The following is a 20,959-nucleotide window of genomic DNA, read 5'->3' as shown; positions in this document are numbered from 1 at the left end:
GGTGTGATCCTCTGTCCCTGCGGGGGGCACGGCAAAGCCCTCTGCTGCTGCGGGGAAGCGTGGCGCACCTTCTGCCGCCATGGGGAGGTGTGCCAAGGCCCTTTGCAGGGACGTGCGACTGGACTGCTGCCACGTGAAGGCCTGGCAAAGCCCTCTGCTGCCGCGTGGGAAGTGTGGCGCATGCTCTTCAGCTGCAGGGAAGTACAGTGGTGTTCTCTGCTGCTGTGGGGAAGTGCGGCTAGGCTCTCTTCTGCTGTGGTATGGCAGGACCCCTTGCTGCCACAGGGAGGCGCTGCAAGGCTCTCTGCTGCTGCAGTGAAGTGCAGCGCATTCTCCGCCACTGTGGGGAGGTGCAGCAAGGGCTTCTGCTTCTGGGGGAAGTGCTCCACACCCTCTGCCGCCCTGGGGAGGTGTGGCAAGACCCTCTGTATCCTCCGCCTCAGGGAGATACGATGGGATCCTCTGTTGCTGTTGGGAGGCCCAGCAAGGTCTTCCACCGCCGCAGATATATATCGTGATATATCGAGATATTGTGATGTTTAGCTGGTGTAATATCGTGATGTTGAAAACCAGATATCATCCAGCTCTAGTCATCTGTATCATCCTGCAAATGTCAAATAGGATTGTATCGCACATCAGGTGTAGGAACTGTAATGATATGTTTGTCTGTATGCACCCTAATATTTTTTAAAACAATGATACATACATGGCATATTGGCATACTGACTAAGCCTAGCACGAGCAGATGTGTTCACAAATGCGAATTTCAAGCCATTTGAAATCTCAGAGCCATTTCTTAGAAAATATTTGTGTATTTAGGTAAATGCCAGAGTGCAAGATACATATATAATACATCAAATATTAGACAGACTTGTATTTAAACTTTGCAAATTTACACTTCAAGTAGACATGAACAAGGAAGTACCAAAAAATCAATTCATGTGTATTTTATAAGGATTTCCACATATATCTGATGCACAAACTGTATATGTATTTTATACTCTTTGTCTGTATGCAGAATTCTAAACATATTGTAGAAAACTGCTCATTGACTGACTTCTTGAAATTCCTTCTTGAAGTTAGTTTAGAATCGCTGCTGCAGTTGACCACAGGTTGTGATTCATGCTCCCTGTTTTTAAACCTATGCTTACTTATTATTTTTGATGCACTTGCTTCTATGTTTTATTAAGTATTGGAAAAATAACCGAGTGAACTCTTAGGAAATCTGTTTCTTTTGAGGTTATAGCTCTTATAGGCCCCACTTTGCTCATAAACAGAGACATTTTCAGAAGAGACTGATCTCACAATAAAAATATATTGTACCGAAAGCTATTTAGGAATGAGTGCTGCCTCTTCTCTTCCCCTCCCCAAAGTGAAACACAGATCTCCTTTTCTGTTTTTATTGCACGAATTCCAGGGACCTTATAAATAGGAATTTAGTGTATACTTTTGGGTCATAATCGGCTACAGTGGTACCTCTGGATGCGAACGGGATCCGTTCCAGAGCCCCGTTCGCATCCTGAAGTGAACGCAACCCGCGTCTGCGCGTGTGCGGGTCATGATTCGCCGCTTCCGCACATGGGTGTGATGTCATTTTGAGCGTCTGCGCATGCGGCGAAACCTGGAAGTAACACGCTCTGTTACTTCCAGGTCACCGCGGAGCACAAGCCGAAAATGCTCAACCCAAAGCTACTTCAACCCGAGGTATGACTGTCCATTTTTCAAAAATTGATATTTATTCCTCAGGTGGCTCGCTGATAGGTGTCCTAACAGGTAACAGATTTGGCTGTAATGTCTTGGTGAGTTACAGGACATATAACAGAGAGCCATATAACTCATTACAGTGGTTCCTCGTGTTACGTACTTAATCCGTTCCGGAGGTCCGTTCGTAACTGGAAACCGCTCGTAACATGAGGTGCGTTTTCTCTAATGGCGCCTCCGGCTGCTGCCGCGCCACCGGAGCGCAACTTCCTCTCGCATCCCGGGGCAAAGTTCACAACAAAGGGCATCTACTTCTGGGTTAGTGGAGCACGTAACCCGAAGCATTTCGGAGGGGGTACTTAACACGAGGTATCACTGTACATGTGCCTAGTGACACCCTTCAATTTTCTCCTCTGAAAGACTGCCCTTCTTCCCAGTTCTTCTGTACTGCTAATTATTTTAGAAACAGAGAAGAATTTTGGAGCTATGCATAACAGAGTGTTAGGGGGAGGTTGCAGGATATGAAGCTCATGAGCTTTGTTTTAGGTCACTGATCATTCCTTCTCATTGCAAACTTGAGGTTTGGAAATGAAATGGGTGCACCCCAAAATAAGAATATGCTTTCTATATACTTGGGGATTTCCTTGGTAAAACAGAAGTATAGAAGCTAGTAAACATAAAAGAGCCCCCAGAAAGAAGTCACAAAGATGCAGGTTACTGGTCTTTCCTCTTGCCCTACTGGTATCGGGGAGAGAGACACCCAGAAGTGACCCGAATGGATATTCAGAAGATTATGCTATTAATTAAGAAAAAGAAAAATCTCTTTGTATAAGATCCTCTGCTTATATAACCTTAACAGGAAGTAGCCAGAGTGATTCCTTTGTGCAGCAAGGGGGTTGATATCAAAAGGAACAGTTAAAGGGGCCTCTTCCTGCTGAGTCAATATTGGGAAGTTCATATTACCCCTGGAGAGGAAGATGCAGAAAGGATTGTCATCACCTTCTTCCAGGAAGGTGTCATCTCAAAAGGAGCAGGACTTGTACCAGTAGATGGGGGGAAGATGATAAAATATTAATTCCAGAAATAAGTGCAGTTCAGAGGAGGGAACAGGATGCCACCACTTATTTGGAGTAAAGCCCATCAATTACTGCGGAGACCCATGCAGCCAAGCTGCCATTTTCTGGTGTACATACCGTACAGCTTTTAGAGAGTCAGAGGAAGTATTTTGAAAAGTTCCAAATTCAGTCACATTCAGGGGTTCCTGCCAATTTTTTAAAAATACAATTCTTTTAAATCTGGCTTGCAAGTTTGTATGTACACATCTTTGTGCGTGCTTTCTCCCCCCATCCCCCCCCCTCACATTTTGGCTATTATTCCATACATGGAAACTCAAATATATTCTAGTCCATTGTTCCTCAACCTTGGATCCCCAGCAGTTATTGGACTACAATTCCCATCATCTCTGGCCATTGGCAAAACTGGCTGGAAATGATGAGAATTGTATTCCAACAGCATCTGGCAACTCAGGGTTCAGTTAACACATATTCTTATTGTGCTAAGTCTCATGTTGTTAAAAACTATATAGGAGGTAAGATTTAACCAGTAACTTCTACATGAAATTTCCCATACGCTAAGCTCTGCACCAGAGGCCCTTCTTTGGCTTCCACTTCTATCAGAAATAGGCTGACAGCTACTGAGGAAAGAACCTTCTCAGTCTGCTCACTGGGCTGAGTGGTATAAATCTTAAGACTTATTTATTCACTCAGATATTCAATTTATTTTTTTAGCTGCTGATTTTTTTGTTTTTGTTTTTTGTGTTGGGGTTGTATGATGTTCTGCTGTTTCTTTTTTAAGCAAATGTTTGATAGTGATTTTTTTTAAAAAAATGTTGCACTTCTTTGAAAACCCCAGGATGATGTCAGGATCTGGAAGTTCAAGAGTCTCATCCTTCCTAATTCTTGAAGTTGTCCAGTATTTTAAAAAATAGACACTTTGCATCTTTTCTCAGCTTTCAGGGGAATACTGTGCCACATACAATGTGTGTGTCTGTCGTGGAGGAGATGCAAAGCTTCATAAGTGACCTTATTTTCTAAATAATTCAGGAAATTCAGTTTAGCAAAACTTCAAAACCAATTTTGAGAAGTTTGAAAATTGCTAGGAGAGAATAATGAATAAAATAATTTTTTTTAATGATTTTGAATATGAAACTGGTTTTCATAAGTAAGTACTGTATCATAATACTACCTAGCTGATGTAGCTAATTGCTTGAATATTGATGGATGGTAATGTTGCCCAGTGGCAAGGAAATATATTTGTACAACTAGTTCTTACATTGTGTGTAAAAGTGTTTAATCATGTTTATTGTGTCTATGCATTTTCAAGCAGTGATTGAGGAATAACAACAACAACAAAAGTGTTAGAGTTGAATTAATACATGAACCCAAAACATTTGTAATAGGGAATAAATTTTGACTTAAACTGGAGAAATGAAGTTGTGCGACTGCTGCATTTTCTTCAGATACTGTAGTCTAATGATGCATCTGTATTTGATTATTTTTCAGGTACAGGAGAAAGTGGCAAGAGCACATTTATCAAACAGATGAGAATCATCCATGGTTCTGGATACTCTGATGAGGACAAAAGGGGCTTCACAAAGCTTGTGTATCAGAATATATTCACAGCAATGCAGTCTATGATCAGAGCTATGGATACACTCAGAATCCCATACAGCTATGAACATAATAAGGTAAGCTGTCAGTTTAAATATGGATCAGAACTTTTTTCAGCTTTACGCCTGGAATCACATCAGATGGCTTTGACTTTGTGTATCTGCTTTAGCCATTTCTGGAGAGGGGAAAGAGTGCCATTTTTAAAGACAGCACACCAGAAAACTACTCAGCACTGGTATTTCTCCACTTTGTCACAGAAGGTGGTAGAAAGGTATCTACAGCTGATATCCAGTATAGGTAGAGGTGACTACTGTGGATGTGGTTTACCAGACCTGTTCCTCTAGCCTAGTTTTAACTTTAACAGGTGATAAATCTACTTGTGCTGAACCACCACCACGTTACAAGTAGGGACTATGACAAGTATTCCTCTCTCCTAATAGAAAACTAGCAAATTAGCGACTAGGGTTCTAGCCTAGTTCTCACTGATCTGCTTGTTGTTCTGTGTCGAAGGAATATCCTTGCATGGAAGAATTTTCAGTGCTGTGAGCTCACTGTTACCTGAACTGGTAGAGTCAAACACAGAAATGGCCCTTCAAAGTGCAGCCATTCTTGGTGTTGTGATGTAAGAACACGATGTTGCCTGTTCTGCCTTTCCTGAGCCATGGATGGATCCTGCTTTTGTGTGGAGTGTGCTCATTGATAACTTAACTTGGGTTGATGTAAAGCTGGACATAGAAATTGAGTGGAATAGATGCATGGAGGGAAAACTTTGACTTGATTGTATTTATGCACCTTGAAATTATGCAGCCTCTTTAACCTTGGGCCCCCAGATGTTGTTGGACTACAACTCCTGTCAGCTCCAGCTGTGCTAGGGTACACTTGGAAATGTGTTTTTGTATGATTTATAATGCACACCGGAGACTTGCAGACGTGAACCTTCCCCCTTGGTTCACAGCACAATATTTATACTTTAAAAAACTTCCGCAGCATTTTTTTCTGAGAGAGGTAGTAGAATCCTAATGCCAAAAGGTACTGGAACTTTGTGTGCATATAATAGATAGGAAATTAATTTCTCTCATCCATGTGGAAAGGTCTGAATTTGCTAACCAGTTTTGTGCAAGAATTAATGTGACTGACATTAATATGATGGTATCACAACCCTTAGGACATGTTCAGGTATCTATAGAGTTTTTTATTACATCAAAATGAAATGTGGGAGAAAAATCCAATAAGAACATATGGTTTTTCTCTAATTATCAATTTATTGAAGTTAAATGGTTATCATTTAAATTCAGGTACCTGTTATTATACGGTTCACAAGGATTATGTAAAACTTTAAAAATCAGTACTTTTTGTGATTATAGTCAATACTGTTCAGAGCCCACTATATATATTTTTTGTGCACTTGTATTTTCAAATGACGGGTGAGCTCCCGTCTTTCGGTCCCAACTCCTGCCCACCTAGCAGTTCGAAAGCACCCCTAAGTGCAAGTAGATAAATAGGTACCGCTTTCTAGCAGGAAGGTAAACGGCGTTTCCGTGTGCTGCGCTGGTGCCGGCTCGCCAGAGCAGCTTCGTCACGCTGGCCACGCGACCCGGAAGTGTCTCCGGACAGCACTGGCCCCCGGCCTCTTAAGTGAGATGGGCGCACAAACCTAGAGTCGGACACGACTGGCCCGAACGGGCAGGGGTACCTTTACCTTTACCTTTACCTTATTTTCAAATATTTCAGTTTATTTTGTACTACAGGACATCTAGTAGGGGATGCCGGTGGCACTGTGGTCTAAAACCACTGAGCCTCTTGGGCTTGCCAATCTGAAGGTCGGCAGTTTTAATCTCTGCCATGGGGTGAGCTCCTGTTGCTCGGTCCCAGCTCCTGCCAACCTAGCAGTTTTAAAACATGCCAAAAAGTGCAAGTAGATAAATAGGTAGCGCTCTGGCGGGAAGGCAAATGGTGTTTCCTTGTGCTGCTCTGGTTTCGCCAGAAGCAGCTTAGTCATGCTAGCCACATGACCCGGAAAAACAGTCTGCGGACAAATGCCGGCTCCCTTGGCCTATAGAGCAAGATGAGCACTGCAATCCCAGAGTCGTCTGCGATTGGACTTAACTGTCGGGGGTTCTTTACCTTTACCTTTTTAGAGGACATCTGGTTATTCAACACACCAGTCTTGGGGTAGGTAAGGGACAGTTGAACTATTTTCATGGCTGTGTGATTTGAGCAAGTAAAAAATAATCAGAAAAAACCATAACGTTCTCCTGCTATCAAACTAAAAAAAATATACTAGTGAGGTGATGCTTCTGGACAAAAGCAAGAACACAGCTGTGTGGGTGTGGTTATGATACTTGGAATTACAATGCTCTGCCATCGCTCCATCGCTGGCTTTAGTGGAACTATGAGTCAGTGAACACATTTGCCATGTGGAACTCAGTTTAAATCCTTTGTCTTGGGTGCCTATGGGGCTGTCTCATGCATGTTATGCTCATGTGGATGTCCAATTTGTATGAACCAGCTTCTCTAAAAAGTGTCACCACTCTCACGGAATTTGTGGGAAGTATGTGTACAGTACTGATATGGAGGCATCAGTTCACACAAATGCTGCCTTGGTGCAGGCATGGCCAGTCTGCCCAGCCTACTCATAGACCCTGCTCCTGAGGTCACCTGAGGATGTGTGAACTAGACTTTTGATACCACCTTAAGTTCTGAATTCCGATACTTTTTGTCTGTAGAATGATAACCATGAAGAAAGCTGTTAGGGTCTCCTGTGATCACATTAATCAAAAACAGGCCTGAATTCACCAGGAAATGTGCTTTTGCTAAATATGTTCCAGGTGATATAAAAATGTAAATTTTACACAAAAAGTTGACTGAACATCCTACTCTATTGGATAAGCAGAGGCAAAGTTATCTTAAAACCATTTCCTTTCTGCATCCATGTTTCTGAGTCTCCTGGAAAATACAGGAAAGGCACTACCTAATCGCTTGAATCTCATATCAGGAAATTCTATCCATGCAGAGTTTCGTTTTTGCTTTTAAAGCAGCAGGGTATTTTTAGTAAGCCACTTTGTTTTTCTCATCGGTTTCAAAAAATCTACGCTCCTTTTTAAAGATTCTGCCAGGCTTGAAAAAGTGGCTTGGATTATTGAACATTTTCAATAAAACCAGGAATGTATTGGTGTCGTCTTAAATTAAATGTAAGCTTTAATTACTATAATAAATACACTCTTCCATTAATTGCAGCTTACAACTAGAACTCCTAAGTATGTTGTTGCTGTGGCTACTTTATTTTAAAAGTAAAGTTTTCATGAGTCATATTTGCAGCAGAGTCCTATGTATGCTTCCTCTGCAGTAAGTCTTGCTGTGTTCCATGGGGTTTTCTCCCGAGTAAGTAGGTTTAGGATTGCAACCTTAGGTTGTATCCAACATTAGTCATTCTTAGAATACACCCATTGGATTAATCCAGTGCTTGTTTAAAGTGAAGTGTGAATCAAGCTTGTGTTTGTATGAGGAAGGAATAGGAAACCTGTGGTCCTCCAGATGTTGCTGTATTCCAGCTCCTTTCCGCTGTGCAGCCAGTATCAGAAATGGTCAGGAATGGACCACAGGTCCATTATCCCTGATGAAGAAAGAGGCTGAATGTGACTAGTTAACTAAGGGGTGTCTAACCTTTGGCTCTTGAGATGTTGCTGGACTACATCCCTGACTATTGTCCGTGTTGGTTGGGGCTGACAGAATGTAAAGTCCAACACCTGGAGCACCATGGATTAGCCTCCCCTGAGTTAACTGAACACTGCTATTGGTGTTAGTGTGATGCTGGGAGAGCTTAGTGATACATGCCTTTTAGTGGAAAGATGTTCTGATCTGCTTCTTAATCCTCATTACCAGAGGCTAAACAGAGTCTGATGTGATATTGAAAACAGTAAAGGGGAAAGATCTGTAGCATTGCTTAAATCTGGGTCTTAATGAAGCGTACAGCTACTTTTGCCTTCTCACAGACAGCCACAGTCCCCAGTGTGTTGCCTCATAGTACTTGTTCAATGTACTCGTGTTATTTCTCGTGGGACTGGAAATGGCTTATTTTATGGACATCTTCATGATCTTGTGAGATGTTTGTTCATAAATGGATAAGGATGGAGCCAGAATTCTGCAAAAGCAGTAGTTTGGTTTCCATGATCAGGAATCTATTGCTGATCATGGTGATGCATGATCACTGCACTTCACAAAAATATGGTGTATGTGTCCCTTACATTATGCCAGGTGGAAGAAGTAGGATGGTTTTTAGCTAAATAGACCAATCAGTAGAATAACTGAAAGCACACCTTTAGGGGGTCTTGCTCTCAGCATTGATTAGCTGATAAGTCCCAGGAGGGAGTCCCATTTAAGTTGTGGTCTGACACCAGTAATTAATAGGCAGCACTGCCTTTCTGGACGGGAAGAACTTAGGATCCCTTCTGCCAGCGGGAGGGGACAACTGTTTTTGAACAAATTATATCACAAGCTCTTCCATTTTTAACAAAAGTATAGTTCAGATTTGGACTAGGCTCCTTGAAGGTTATATACTGGGTATTTTCACTTTGCTGCTTTTCAAGTGGTACATTAATTTTGCTGCACTCTCTGTTTCTGGTTTAAGTTAGGCATGTTCACTTGGAGAAATACGGTAGCAGAAATTATACAAGACTCCTTCAAGGTCCACTTGGAACAGGAGCCTGTGGAATACTAAATAAGCCTTTTAACAGCTTTTCACACCTGCAGGGCTCATTTTCTAATCTCTCAGTCTGCACCCTGGACAGCTCATAGCTATGCAGAAGCAAAGCTGGCTTCCAGACCACCTTGTGCAGTTTCTTTAATAATAGGTCTTTTGACAAAGAAAACAAAATAGAAACACAATTTTTGTGCATACATCTTAAGGAAATATGTCTCGATAACCTACCATTTAGGGAATGGAAGTATGTGCAAGCCACCACAAGGCTAGTAGCTTGTAGAAGCAGTAGGTGTTTTGATGCCCAAAATATTCAGGGCTCTGTCCTCTGCCACACAGGTGCCTCCTCTTATCTAAACCTTTCATCAAGAAAACATGGGCTCCCTTTTCAGAAAATGTATGCAGCTATATCCCTATAAATCTAATCAATTTTCATGTATGTAATTCAAACCTTGAAAATGTTCTGTGATAGAGAAGCCATTAGTCAGTTAACTTGCATATAATTATTTAAATATGTGCAAACGGAAAGAATTATTTCAAACGGTATTGAAGCAAAGCTAGTTTTATAGAGGATGCTTGGTTGGCCATCATCCCTCTCTAGTCTACAAGATTCTTCCCCATGTTTGCAAGCCATTGTCAAATAAATGATTCTCAGAAGTTTCAGCTAATCAATGAAATGTTCCTCTTTTTAATTACACAATTTTGTGTCTTTTAAAATTATTGGTTGCACTAAGACATCCACTATATATTAAATAAAATAACTTCAAGGAAATCAGGATGGCGGTATGATTAAAGACACTTCTAACAATGATGTGAATTAAGTAGCCTATTGAATAAAGAAATCAGTTCTGTTTGTTCATGCAGTGAAAAGAAACTTCAAAGAATTTTAATTGTAGGATCACTGCCAGTAAGGGTCGATTGACAGCTGATTTTGACTAAATAGTTTCATGTGTACACACTCTCATACATGTGCTTTGGAATTAGTTTTGTCAAGGAAAAGCCTCCTGTTAGTTGGCAAATGAAATGGTTATTGAATGAGAAGCTCATTGGAAATTAAGGAGCTGACAGTTCCGCTTGTGTGATAACTGTTTCTGTCCTGTCCACAGCGTGGTTTAAATTATAATCAGCAAATGCAAAATTGACTGTCTCTTGAAGCAATATTGTTTCCCTCCATCCAGAGGCTTCTTAAATAAGTCATTATAAGAAAGCAAAAAGCTTTGCCATATTTGTGTTTTCTTCTGTCCCTTCCCAGAAATAATAGGATATGCATAGCCTAGTTTGCTCCTTGCATTCAGCCAAATTTAGACACACATCCTCTTGCAGTCTTCCTGTAGAGCTTCCTATTTTACTTGAACATTGATGATACTGTGTGATTCAGCAATGTGTGTGGTGGCTTGCCCATTAGACAACAGATAAAGCTAAAACAACAGTGTTTATAAGGGTCCTTTACTGAAACCAATTTGTTTCATACTATTTAGACTATGTATGTATAAACCATACATATCACAGGATATGTATGACTTTAATCAAGTTGTGTGTGTGGCTGTGTGTGTGTGTGGAGGGGGGGGGTTCTGCCTCTTCGCAAACTGTAAAGGAACAGTGTTTAGAATATACCTCAGTCAGTCATGCAACCTGCTATTTTGGAGGAACGTTGTTGGCTCTCAGCACTGCCTTCAAGAAGAAAAGAGACCTTGCTTATCACTCTTGTTGAAGTTCTGTGGATAATTTTGTCCGTCTGATTTGTGTACTGTTACAGTTCCTTGACCAGGTGCCTGCACTAGGGAGATGCCACTCCATGTTTGCTGGCTGGCCCCCATTTTATCATCTGGGTTAGCGGAAGATGTGTGGTAACAGGCTACTGGAATAGATAGTTGGTCTGATCCAGCAGAACTCTTCACATGTTCTTCTGCTTCATGTTTAGGTAAAAGATCGTAGCTCAGTGGTAGAACACATGCTTTGCATGCAGAAGGCCCCGGGTTCAATCTCTGGCCTCTCCAGGTAGGGCTGGAATAGACTCTTGTCTGAAAACTGGAGCCGCTGCTGGTCAGTGTAGACAGTACTGAGACTGATGCTCCTTTGGGTCTTACTCAGTGCAAGGCAGCTTCCTCTGTCTGTTGTACTTCTTATTCATATTCAGCATAATACATAAATGGGATTTGTCAAACATTCCGTAAAGTATGAAGGTAAAAATTAAATGTAAGGAGAGTTCATGTGCTAAGAAAATACTAGGAGATCCGGATAATCCTGTGAGTACAGAGTGAGGTATTCTTTCTGCAAGTGCATGTTCCCAATGCCATGCTTACTTGGATAACTCAAATGCATTGAGGAGAGTCATCAAGGGGAATGTTGGGTAAAGGGGTACTTCATCTTTCTCCCATGGCCACATGCTCTCCTCTCAGCCCCCCACCCCACCCAGCTGAGAAAAAATAAACTGTGGGGGCTAGTAAGTGTCATTTGCAGAGGGGAATCAGCAAGTGGTCACAAGATTAAGTGTAATTTGACCACATTGTCAGGAAAATATATGGTTGCCTATCCCATATTTCCTTCATTGTGTCTAGTTCTACCTGAGTCTGCTGCCTAGCAGTATTGTTGTAAGGTAAAAGGTAAAGGTACCCCTGCCCGTACAGGCCAGTCGTGACCGACTCTAGGGTTGCACGCTCATCTTGCTCAAGAGGCCGGGAGCCGGCGCCATCCGAAGACACTTCCGGGTCACGTGGCCAGCGTGACGAAGCTGCGTCTGGCGAGCCTGCACCAGCGCAGCACATGGAAATGCCGTTTACCTTCCCGCTATAAAGCGGTACCTATTTATCTACTTGCACTTAGGGCTGCCTTCGAACTGATAGGTGGGCAGGAGATGGGACCAAACGACGGGAGCTCACCCCGCCGCGGGGATTCGAACCACCGACCTTCTGATCAGCAAGTCCTAGGCACTGAGGTTTTACCCACAGCGCCACCCGCGTCCCTAGTATTGTTGTAGGTCATGCTAATTCTAGTCCAATACTGAACCTCCAGAATACTCATTTAGACATTTGTAGGTCAGGTGTAAAGAGGATATCAAATGGGATGGGGAAATCTGGATATAGTTAAGTCATAAAATTCAGTTTAAACAGTCTTATGCTGAAAACAGGCCATATCTAGTGAAGCTTCTTTGATCTTACTTGTACATACAAAATCTTTTTTTTCCTTATTAAATTTGTCTAATAGGATGTAATTATTACTCAGCAAGATGCTGCAGTAAACTCTTTGCATTGTGAGTGTCTTCTTTCTTCATTTCCGATTAGTAGTCATTGCTAAGCCTTTGGAAATCAGGTAGATCACTCCTTCTCATCTTCATCTGTCCTGTCTCACTATTGATCTGCAACAATTTTGTTTGTTTGTCCAGGGAAGTAAAGTGATTTCTTTCCCAAATAAGAAATAGACGTGAAAATGCAAGTGTTGTAGCAAGCTGACAGTTTTTGAAACCTGTACAACTGTAACGAATGGAATAGGATATGAAAGACAAATTTGCACCGCCTAGGATCCTCAGGGTGCCTGACTTACAGCCACGGGGTTCTTTCCTTATGAAAGCAGACTCCCGGTCTTCAACAGTATGTATACAGTTGGGTCGTTTATAGATACACAGGAGGCTGCCTTATACTAACCTAATTTGCAGTAAACTGAACTGAGCTAAGACACAGTTAGTAGTAAGTGAAGAGAGACAGTAACCAGGAGTCTTGAGTTCAAACCTTGGCTTGGCTCAGCACAAGGCAGCAGTAATAAGGACTGGGGAAGAGTGAAGGAGCTGTGAATTCCTCTCTGGGAGCCCACACATTTGTGTGGCTTTGCAAATCCATGGCTTAGCTCACAGTGCGGTGTGTCCATCTACCTCAGTACTGTCTGCACTGACTGGCAGTGGCTCTCCAGGTTCTTTCCCCAGTCCTACCTGGAGATGCTGGGGATTGAAGCTGGAACCTTCTGTTTGCAAAACGTGTTCAATAAGCTTTGGCCCCTTCACCCCAGAGAATGAAGATGAGGTAGGTATTGGCCATTTCCTACAGCTATATGTGGTCTGTGATAGTACAAAACTACATGTTGCCTCTCCAGGTTACATGTTAAAATAGATCTTGCTGTAAACAAACAAATGAACCTAAATAACAGTAGTAATTCACAAATAAGAATAACATTCTTGAGCAGAAAGACTGAACAGTTCTTTTCTCCCGACCTGCATTTTTCTGTATTAAATTGAAGATGTAGTGAAAGAGTCCTCAACTTTTCCTGGAAGATTAGCTTTAGGGAAATAATGCTATTTCACATTCTCTTTTCAGCAAATACACCTTTGAACAGTGCATGACCTAAGCATAAGTTTTAGTTTCTTCACAACAATAGCCCCTGTGAAAACAGACAGAATCAACTCTCTTAGAGACAATAAGAGTTTGTGTGTTTGTCAAAAGCTCCAGCTTTTCTGACAGGCTTGTGCTAGCTTTTAGGTCAGACAGGACAGCCAAGTTAAGAGATCTCACAGGCCTTTCCTGTCAAATATAATATGAATATACAGTGGTACCTCTGGATGTGAACGGGATCCATTCCGGAGCCCTGTTCGCATCCAGAAACGAAGGCAACCAGTGTCTGTGTGTCTGCACATGCGCGGGTCGCGATTTGCCACTTCTGCGCATGCGCGTGACATCATTTTTGACCATCTGCACATGTGCAAGTGACGAAACCCGGAAGTAGCGTGCTCCGTTACTTCCGGGTTGCCGCAGCGCGCAACCCGAAAATACTTATCTCGAAGCTACTTCAACCCGAGGTATGACTGTATGGCAAAGGGATATAAATTTAGATCCACACACAACAGGCATTTGCCAAGTTAAGCAAGAAATAACTTGAGAGTTTGGAAAGTAGCTCCTGTTCCCTGATACAGTAATTTATACCTCTATAAAATGAGAGACAGGTGGAAATACTTTATACCTATTATTCTTATCTGTATGCGATAACTATTGCATATGTCCAGCCAAAATAAAGCAATTTAAAACAGTACCATTTTGTTGGTATCCATCTGTCTCGAAAGACAATGGAGTGTGCCTCTGGGTTCAAAGTCAAATTGCTGGAGATTCACAGCGCCAGCCTGTAGCTGTGGAGACTGGTACCAAAGTGACCTCTCAGGGGCGCAAGCCTGGGCATTGTGTATGGAGGTCCTGGGTTGCCCAGAAGACCCCCTCCCCTCTGCCTTGTTGATGTAGTTCAAAGGAAACCAGAGCAATACATTTGGCACCAGCTTGGCTGCAGGAGTTGCCAGAAGGAGGTACACACGATGCCATCCAACCATCTTAGGGACTCTATTTTGGATTTGTGCTGGGTTCTGAGCATTTGAGACCAATCAGCTACCCTCACCTGATTTAGTCAGCGGCTGCCAGCCAGTCAAAACCATTTCCCGAGGTGTGGCCACTGATGCATGATGACAGCTTCTAGGATCCACAGGTGAGAGCTGAGTGCAGGGTGGGGACCAAAGTATATCTGTCCCCCACCAGAGATACTAACGTCCCCCTAACACCCCAAGCTCCCCATAAAGGTAAAGGGACCCCTGACCATTAGGTCCAGTCGCGGATGACTCTGGAGTTGCAACACTCATCTCGCTTTATTGGCCGAGGGAGCCGGCGTACAGCTTCCAGATCATGTGGCCAGCATGACTAAGCCACTTCTGGCGAACCAGAGCAGCGCACAGAAACGCCATTTACCTTCCCGCTGGAGCTGTACCTATTTATCTACTTGCACTTTGACGTGCTTTCGAACTGCTAGGTTGGCAGGAGCAGGGACCGAGCAACGGGAACTCACCCCGTCGCGGGGTTCGAACCGCCGACCTTCTGAACGGCAAGTCCTAAGCTCTGTGGTTTAACCCACAACGCCACCCGCCTCCCTAAGCTCCCCATAGGTACCATTAATTTTAGTGATTTGACTGTATGCTTTGGGATCATGCAGAATGTCACTAGGAGGGAGGCTACAGCTGCACTGCTTCTCTTTAGCTACACTAGAGCTGCAGTGACTGAAATAAGTGAGCTGGAATTTGCAATTGAGAATGATAGAAGTGCATTTTCACTTTCGCTTTTCAGCGCTTGGTTGCAGATGGGGCTGGGCGGCATCTGGTTTTAGTGATATATCCACACTAAACACTGCGATATATCAATATGTCACGATATCTGAAATAAGGAAGGAACGATGCAGAAGCGAACAGGACAATGTGCTTGGAAGCATGTTTCTGTATGTGTGTCCCACCAAATAGCTGATTGCTGCTATTGCTCTTGTTTTGTCAGTGCTATTGCATGTGCAGCTCAATTGGGGTCAGTGTTTTTTCTTTCCTTTTCTCTACACCTCCCAACACCCTTGTTCTCTTTTTATGTAAGGTCTCCTAGAATCTAGATGAGCTCTATTCTTTATAAGGAAACAAAAAGGTAGTGTTTTAAACTGAAGTTATCCAACACAGCCTAGACTGCAGGAACTTAAAATAGGAACCCTCCCCTTTTCCTCTCCTCGCCTTCTTTGAATGTAATGCAAGGAACAGCTGAAGAACTTCTATCACAGACAGTGGATTGAAATTATTAAAAATGCATGTATAAATTCCTCCAACATTGTTGAAGAGCACACGCCTAAAACCAGTTCCCGTTGACACACATGAAGAATGTTGTTCCTCCAGATTTGTAAGGCTGTCAACCGTGCTGTGTTATGTGACTTGGCTAAATTCAGACCGCAAGCCCTCCTTGTATGGTTGTACCAGGGCAGGGTCGGCAGAACTAGCAGAGTCAGCTTCTCACAGAGGAATTAAGTAGCTCAAGAATAAATTAAGATATCTGTTTTTATCATTATCCCACACAATCCAATTCACGCTGAGCTATGAATTCTCCCCTCCCCTTCAATTTCTCTTTCAAAATACTAGGAAATGGACAGTGGCTTATATAGGTGTCCCTAATGCTGGGTTGCCGTAAGTCCGTTCCCCCTCGGGCATGTCCGGGACTTCAAGGGTGAAATCACCATCTGGGGGGAATTTTTTTTAATTGCCAAAATGTCTGCTTTTTGGGTGGGGGAGGGACAAAAGGAGCACGTGTGCGCTGCTCAGAGTGCCGGATGTAGGAGGCTCAGAGAAAGAGAGAGCTGGTGGGCAAGTGAGGTGGGGAGAGAAGGAGGGTGGCTGGGCTGCTGCTGGTGATGTGAGGGGATTGTGTGGCAAAGGGGGAATCGGCATCACAAAGCCTGTGTGCCACTTTGCGATGCTGTACGGGGTTGCCAGGATGGCTGAGGAGGACGCAACAGACATGCCCCCCCCACCCTGTTGCTCCTCCTCACACTCTGCCAGAGCGGAAGAGGGGTACTTAAGGGGCTAGTCCATCAAAAGGGGGAGGGGAAGTAAAGTTTTGTTCGTTACCACGTTATGTGTTTTTGTTTTTATACTGCAAGCCACCCTGTCATCCTCTTAGGAAAGCTGGTATAGAAATTCAAATAAATAAATAATAAATTGAAGTGAGAGGAAATCGCTTTCAAGAGCAATTCACTGCAGTTTTGTTTGCTGCTTGATGCTGCTAAAATTCTTCCCCACACAGAATATCCAGGGACATGTAAATTGGATTGTTGGGCACTTGTAGTTCTCTGATAGGGAATGTTCAGGCAATGATTGTTCCATAGGAAGCCAAAGAGAAGCAATACTTTTGCAGAAGCAACTTTTCCCCTACGTTGCCTTGAGTTTTAAGTTAAGCATGATGAGTGTACATCTGCAGATTGAGACTTTCTGTGCTGGAAGTTTTTGTTACAGAGAAGAAAAGAAAGAGTAGCCTGCAAGAAGTTGGCCTCCAGAGCTGCATGACCAGACCCTCTGCAGGTTTGGATTGCTCTCTTAATTGTCCAGGACTAGCACCTTGTCCATGGAAACACATCCTGGTGTCTAGCAACACTGATCCCTTTTAAATTTCTTCCACTTACACCAAACTCTGGGCTTTATTCTTCGCCAGGTTTCTTTACCTAGCTAAACACTCATTACAGCTATGATATTTTCAATGTAATACTTTTTAAGATCCTATAGAAATCTTTACAAAAGGCAGTAAATAAATTACAAAAAAACCCTTTCATTTTAAAATACATGATGATGTAGATTCCTTCCTTTTGTGTATCTCAAAATCTTTATAAGTCATGCAAGTATGTCTATTAATAATATTGGATAAGCAGTAACCTATTTTTTGTGGGGAAATTAATTACCAACAATAATTGCAGGAAGGATAACATATCAGGGAGAGGAGATCACTCTTTGAGCCCAAGAAGGAATATTCCTGCTTGAAATTCTGCCACATTTAGTTGCCAAAAGTGTGAACTCATTTTCAGGCTTTATATATTCATTTCATGAGATTTATACACTGCTTGATGGTTGAAAAACAAAACCTCAAAGTGGTTTGTATTGATTTGAGCAACATATCTGTAGGCAGGGAAGAGGGAGCGTTTTTCAGTTTGAGGGTTCTCTCCCTCACAGACAACATACGGGAGGCCACATTCCAGTAGCAGGCAGGGCCAGAGGGATAAGAAAGTAGAGCAATGGGTGTGACTCTTACCTTTGTATATAGGAGGCAACCATTTCTATTCCAACCATAGAAATGCGCACACATTCTCCAAGCAGGCAGGAGGCTTTATCCCTGTTCAAGAACACATTCCAGCCAGGCAAAAGCCCAAGGAGGCTGTGGAGCAGGGGGGGTGGGTCAGGGGGAAGGCCTGGAGTGCCAAATTTATGAGTGTTTGGCCAGATTTGGCAATGGTTGGAGTGGAGCACGTGGCCTTTGCCAACAGAGAGCTTATGTGTGTGTTTTTGTGTGTGCGTGTGAGTGCTTTCCCTTTCTAGGAGAGACTCCTGGTTTTGTGAGGAAGGAATGTGTTTCAATAATCCATTTTAAGCAAGGCACAGTATTCACGTAAAACAGAGGAGTGGAGTACATGGGAGGCAGTTGTGGCACTTAACACACGCAGGGTATGTTTCCTCTTGTTTATTCTGCTTGGGTGCTCTGCCCATGGAGTCCCAATAGTTAGAACTGGGATGCAATGGGGTGTTGGCTGGCTGGGTCTAGAGACCCAAAGCAAGATACTTGGAACAGAAGTGTTAGCAGTGTGCTTAAGTTCAGGTTGCTCACTTTTTGTGCAAAGCGTCCTTACAACAAAGTTCCCCACAAAAGAACTTACCCTTGTGCATGAGATAAGACCAGAGAGATACAACCCTATGCTGCACACCCCATAGTCTGAACCACAGATGCCAACTTGAATAAAATGCCCACCCTGCATAATCGATCACATGGCATGGTGCATGTACACTATTTGAATGGCAGTGCCCATCAACTTGGGGTGGCTGCCCCCCTCAAATATTTTATTGGGGGGACAATGACGAAGGGACCTCAGCCCCCAGGAGCTGGCTTCTATCGTCTGAATTCTGATCTACTGGGTGATGTTATATATACCGCTGGTGGTGTGGTGCAATTGGATGCTAGCTTGTACCATATCCAATATTTTGGCTTTATTTGCATATCACAGTAACCTAGACTAATCATGGTTTAGGAAGTACAGGCAGTGCTCTGATGCATGTTTCCTAACTACTACTGCCCTTCTGTGCCATGAGCAGAATAAAATAAACCAGGAAGTCTTAGCTTTGCATTATGTCCAAACCAAGGATTGTGGTTTGTTTCTCTCTAAGAAGCCACAATAACTAGCCGACCTGAAACCATGATTTGTTGTTGGCTTGCTAATTATGCTTGGTTATGAAAAAACAAGCCATGGTCCCTGCTTTGGATATAATATGAAGCCAAATCTTCCTGGTTTGCTCAATTCACCAGTAAAGAACATAAACTCCTCCTGTTGATTCTAGAGCTGTGCAGCGATACTGACACGAGAGTCAGAATGGGCCTAAATGACTGCTTGTCTCAATCTTTCAAGTCAGCTAGTGGTGTAAAACAAGGCTGCATTTTAGCCCCCACACTTTTCAACTTTTACATCAACGACATAGTCCCACATTTAGCCCAAGCTCAGTTTTCCTCTTCAATACTTAGAAACAGGAAGGTGTTCTGCCTGCTGTATGCGGACGATATAGTCCTTCTTTCTCTTTCCTGTCTGGGCCTTAAAAACTTCCTAGAGGCTCTCAGTTCATATTGTAAACAAGAAGACCTCCTGGTTAACCACTCCAAATCATGGTCTTCTGAAAATGTAGCCCCCCGCTATAAACGGATGCTTGAGCACCATGATTTAGAGCAAACCCATGTTTTCAAATATCTTGGCGTCCTTTTTAATGAAACATTGACTTATATGTGGCACATCAAGGTGGTGAAAACCAGAGTGCAGAGAGAGATTGGGGCTCTGATGAAGTTTTACTTCACAAAGGGTGGAAAACAGTTTGAGCCCGTGCTAAAAATATTTGGCAGTAAAGCGATCCCTCAAATGCTTTATGGAGTTGAAATCTAGGACACGGATAAGAATGCTGTCAAAGGGTTAGAAATGGTGCAAAACCAATTTTGACTCTTTCCCCTACCCATGGGAACAGCAGCTGTACTCTTACGCATGGAAGCTAGATGGCCAACATCTAACTGCAAGAGCTAATTGCACCAGATTTAATTACCTGAAAAGACTGTCCTCCATGCCTTGCGAGCACTTGCCAGCCCTGTACTATGCGGAATTGGAGAACAGCCAGTGGTGGAATCTAACACCCAACATTACTTGAACTCTTATTATTTCCATAAGGTAGAGGAGATTACATCCACAGACAAACACCAACTAAGTGATTGGTGCCACTGTACAGAATTGCTACATGATCTGCAAGCGATTAAATCCTCTAAATGCTCTGCTTGGTTCCCCCTTCTAAAAATTGTCCGTTTTAGAGCCAGTTACCTATCAAATCTCTGGCTCACTAAGATTCGCTTTTACTGGGCTGTGTTTTCAGACTGTGCCCTCCAGCATCCTAAAAAGACTCTGTATATGTGGGCACCTGCAGGTGGAAGACATCTTGCACTATTTACTATATTGCCCACCCAGGAGGCGATTTCTCACCTTACCATCTGTACAGGAAAAATGTCTCTCCCGGCAGAGAAGGTCCTATGGCTTCTTAGTGATGTAAATGCTTCAGTGACTCATAAAATTGCCCTGTTTGGCGGCCAAAAAGAAAACCCTGGACAATATAGCAGTGAACTGTAAGGAAGACGCAGAGATCTAAATAGAGACTATTATTTGTGGCGCGACACCGCTTTTGTTTGTATTTTGTTTTTTTTTTAGATTTAGATTTTATTTAGATTTGTCATGGCCAGTGGCTAGAACGATAAAGTTATTTGGATTGGATGGAATATATTTCAGTCTGTTTACTAATCTTGTCACATTTAGAATTGATTCACTTTTCTGAGGGCTGTGGTTCACTAATCCAATATTGTCAAGCACTTATATGAGTGTGCTTTCTACAAGTGTGTGTTTATGCTTTCTGTCTCTCACAAAGCAAAATTGTGTCCCAACACTACTTCAGCTAATTCCAGTTGAAAGATTGGCCACTTCACCTTGTAGAAACCTTGCGCAATATAGATTAACAACCTGATCCTATGCACTGCAACACTCACTGAGCTTACTCCCAAGTACAGTATGTATTACCGTATTTACTCAAGTCTAATGCGCCATCGAGTCTAATGCTCATCTCAATTGTCAGAACCTTGAAACAACAACAACAAAAAGGATTTGCTGGTGAATATAGTGCACATTGGCAAAAAGTACACTCTTTACAACAATGAGTTTTTATTATGAATTCAATTTTACAAAAAACACACTATTATTTGATAAACTTACTAATACACTAAAAAAATTAAATCTCAAAAATTTACTGCTATTTCTAATTAAATAAACAGTTTCCTTTATATCCTAAAATTTCAAGTGT

The 20,959-nt window shown here is 42.6% G+C and overlaps 1 protein-coding gene across 3 annotated transcripts in view; it reads left to right on the top strand.

Annotated features, from left to right (window-relative positions):
• The window catches only part of LOC310659731 (guanine nucleotide-binding protein G(q) subunit alpha), a 92,243-nt gene that overhangs the window by 35,098 nt on the left and 36,186 nt on the right, over positions 1-20,959 (top strand). For all 3 annotated transcript variants that reach the window (XM_083403517.1, XM_083403515.1, XM_083403516.1), the window contains exon 2: positions 4,263-4,447. In XM_083403517.1, the coding sequence (XP_083259643.1) occupies positions 4,301-4,447 (147 nt within the window). In that variant the 5' untranslated portion in view covers positions 4,263-4,300. The remainder of the gene's footprint in view (positions 1-4,262; positions 4,448-20,959) is intronic.

The sequence above is a fragment of the Podarcis tiliguerta genome (assembly GCF_965153285.1).
Source record: "Podarcis tiliguerta genome assembly, chromosome: 11".
NCBI classification, from domain to species: Eukaryota; Metazoa; Chordata; class Lepidosauria; order Squamata; family Lacertidae; genus Podarcis; species Podarcis tiliguerta.
This window is presented reverse-complemented; position numbering and strand designations above follow the sequence as displayed.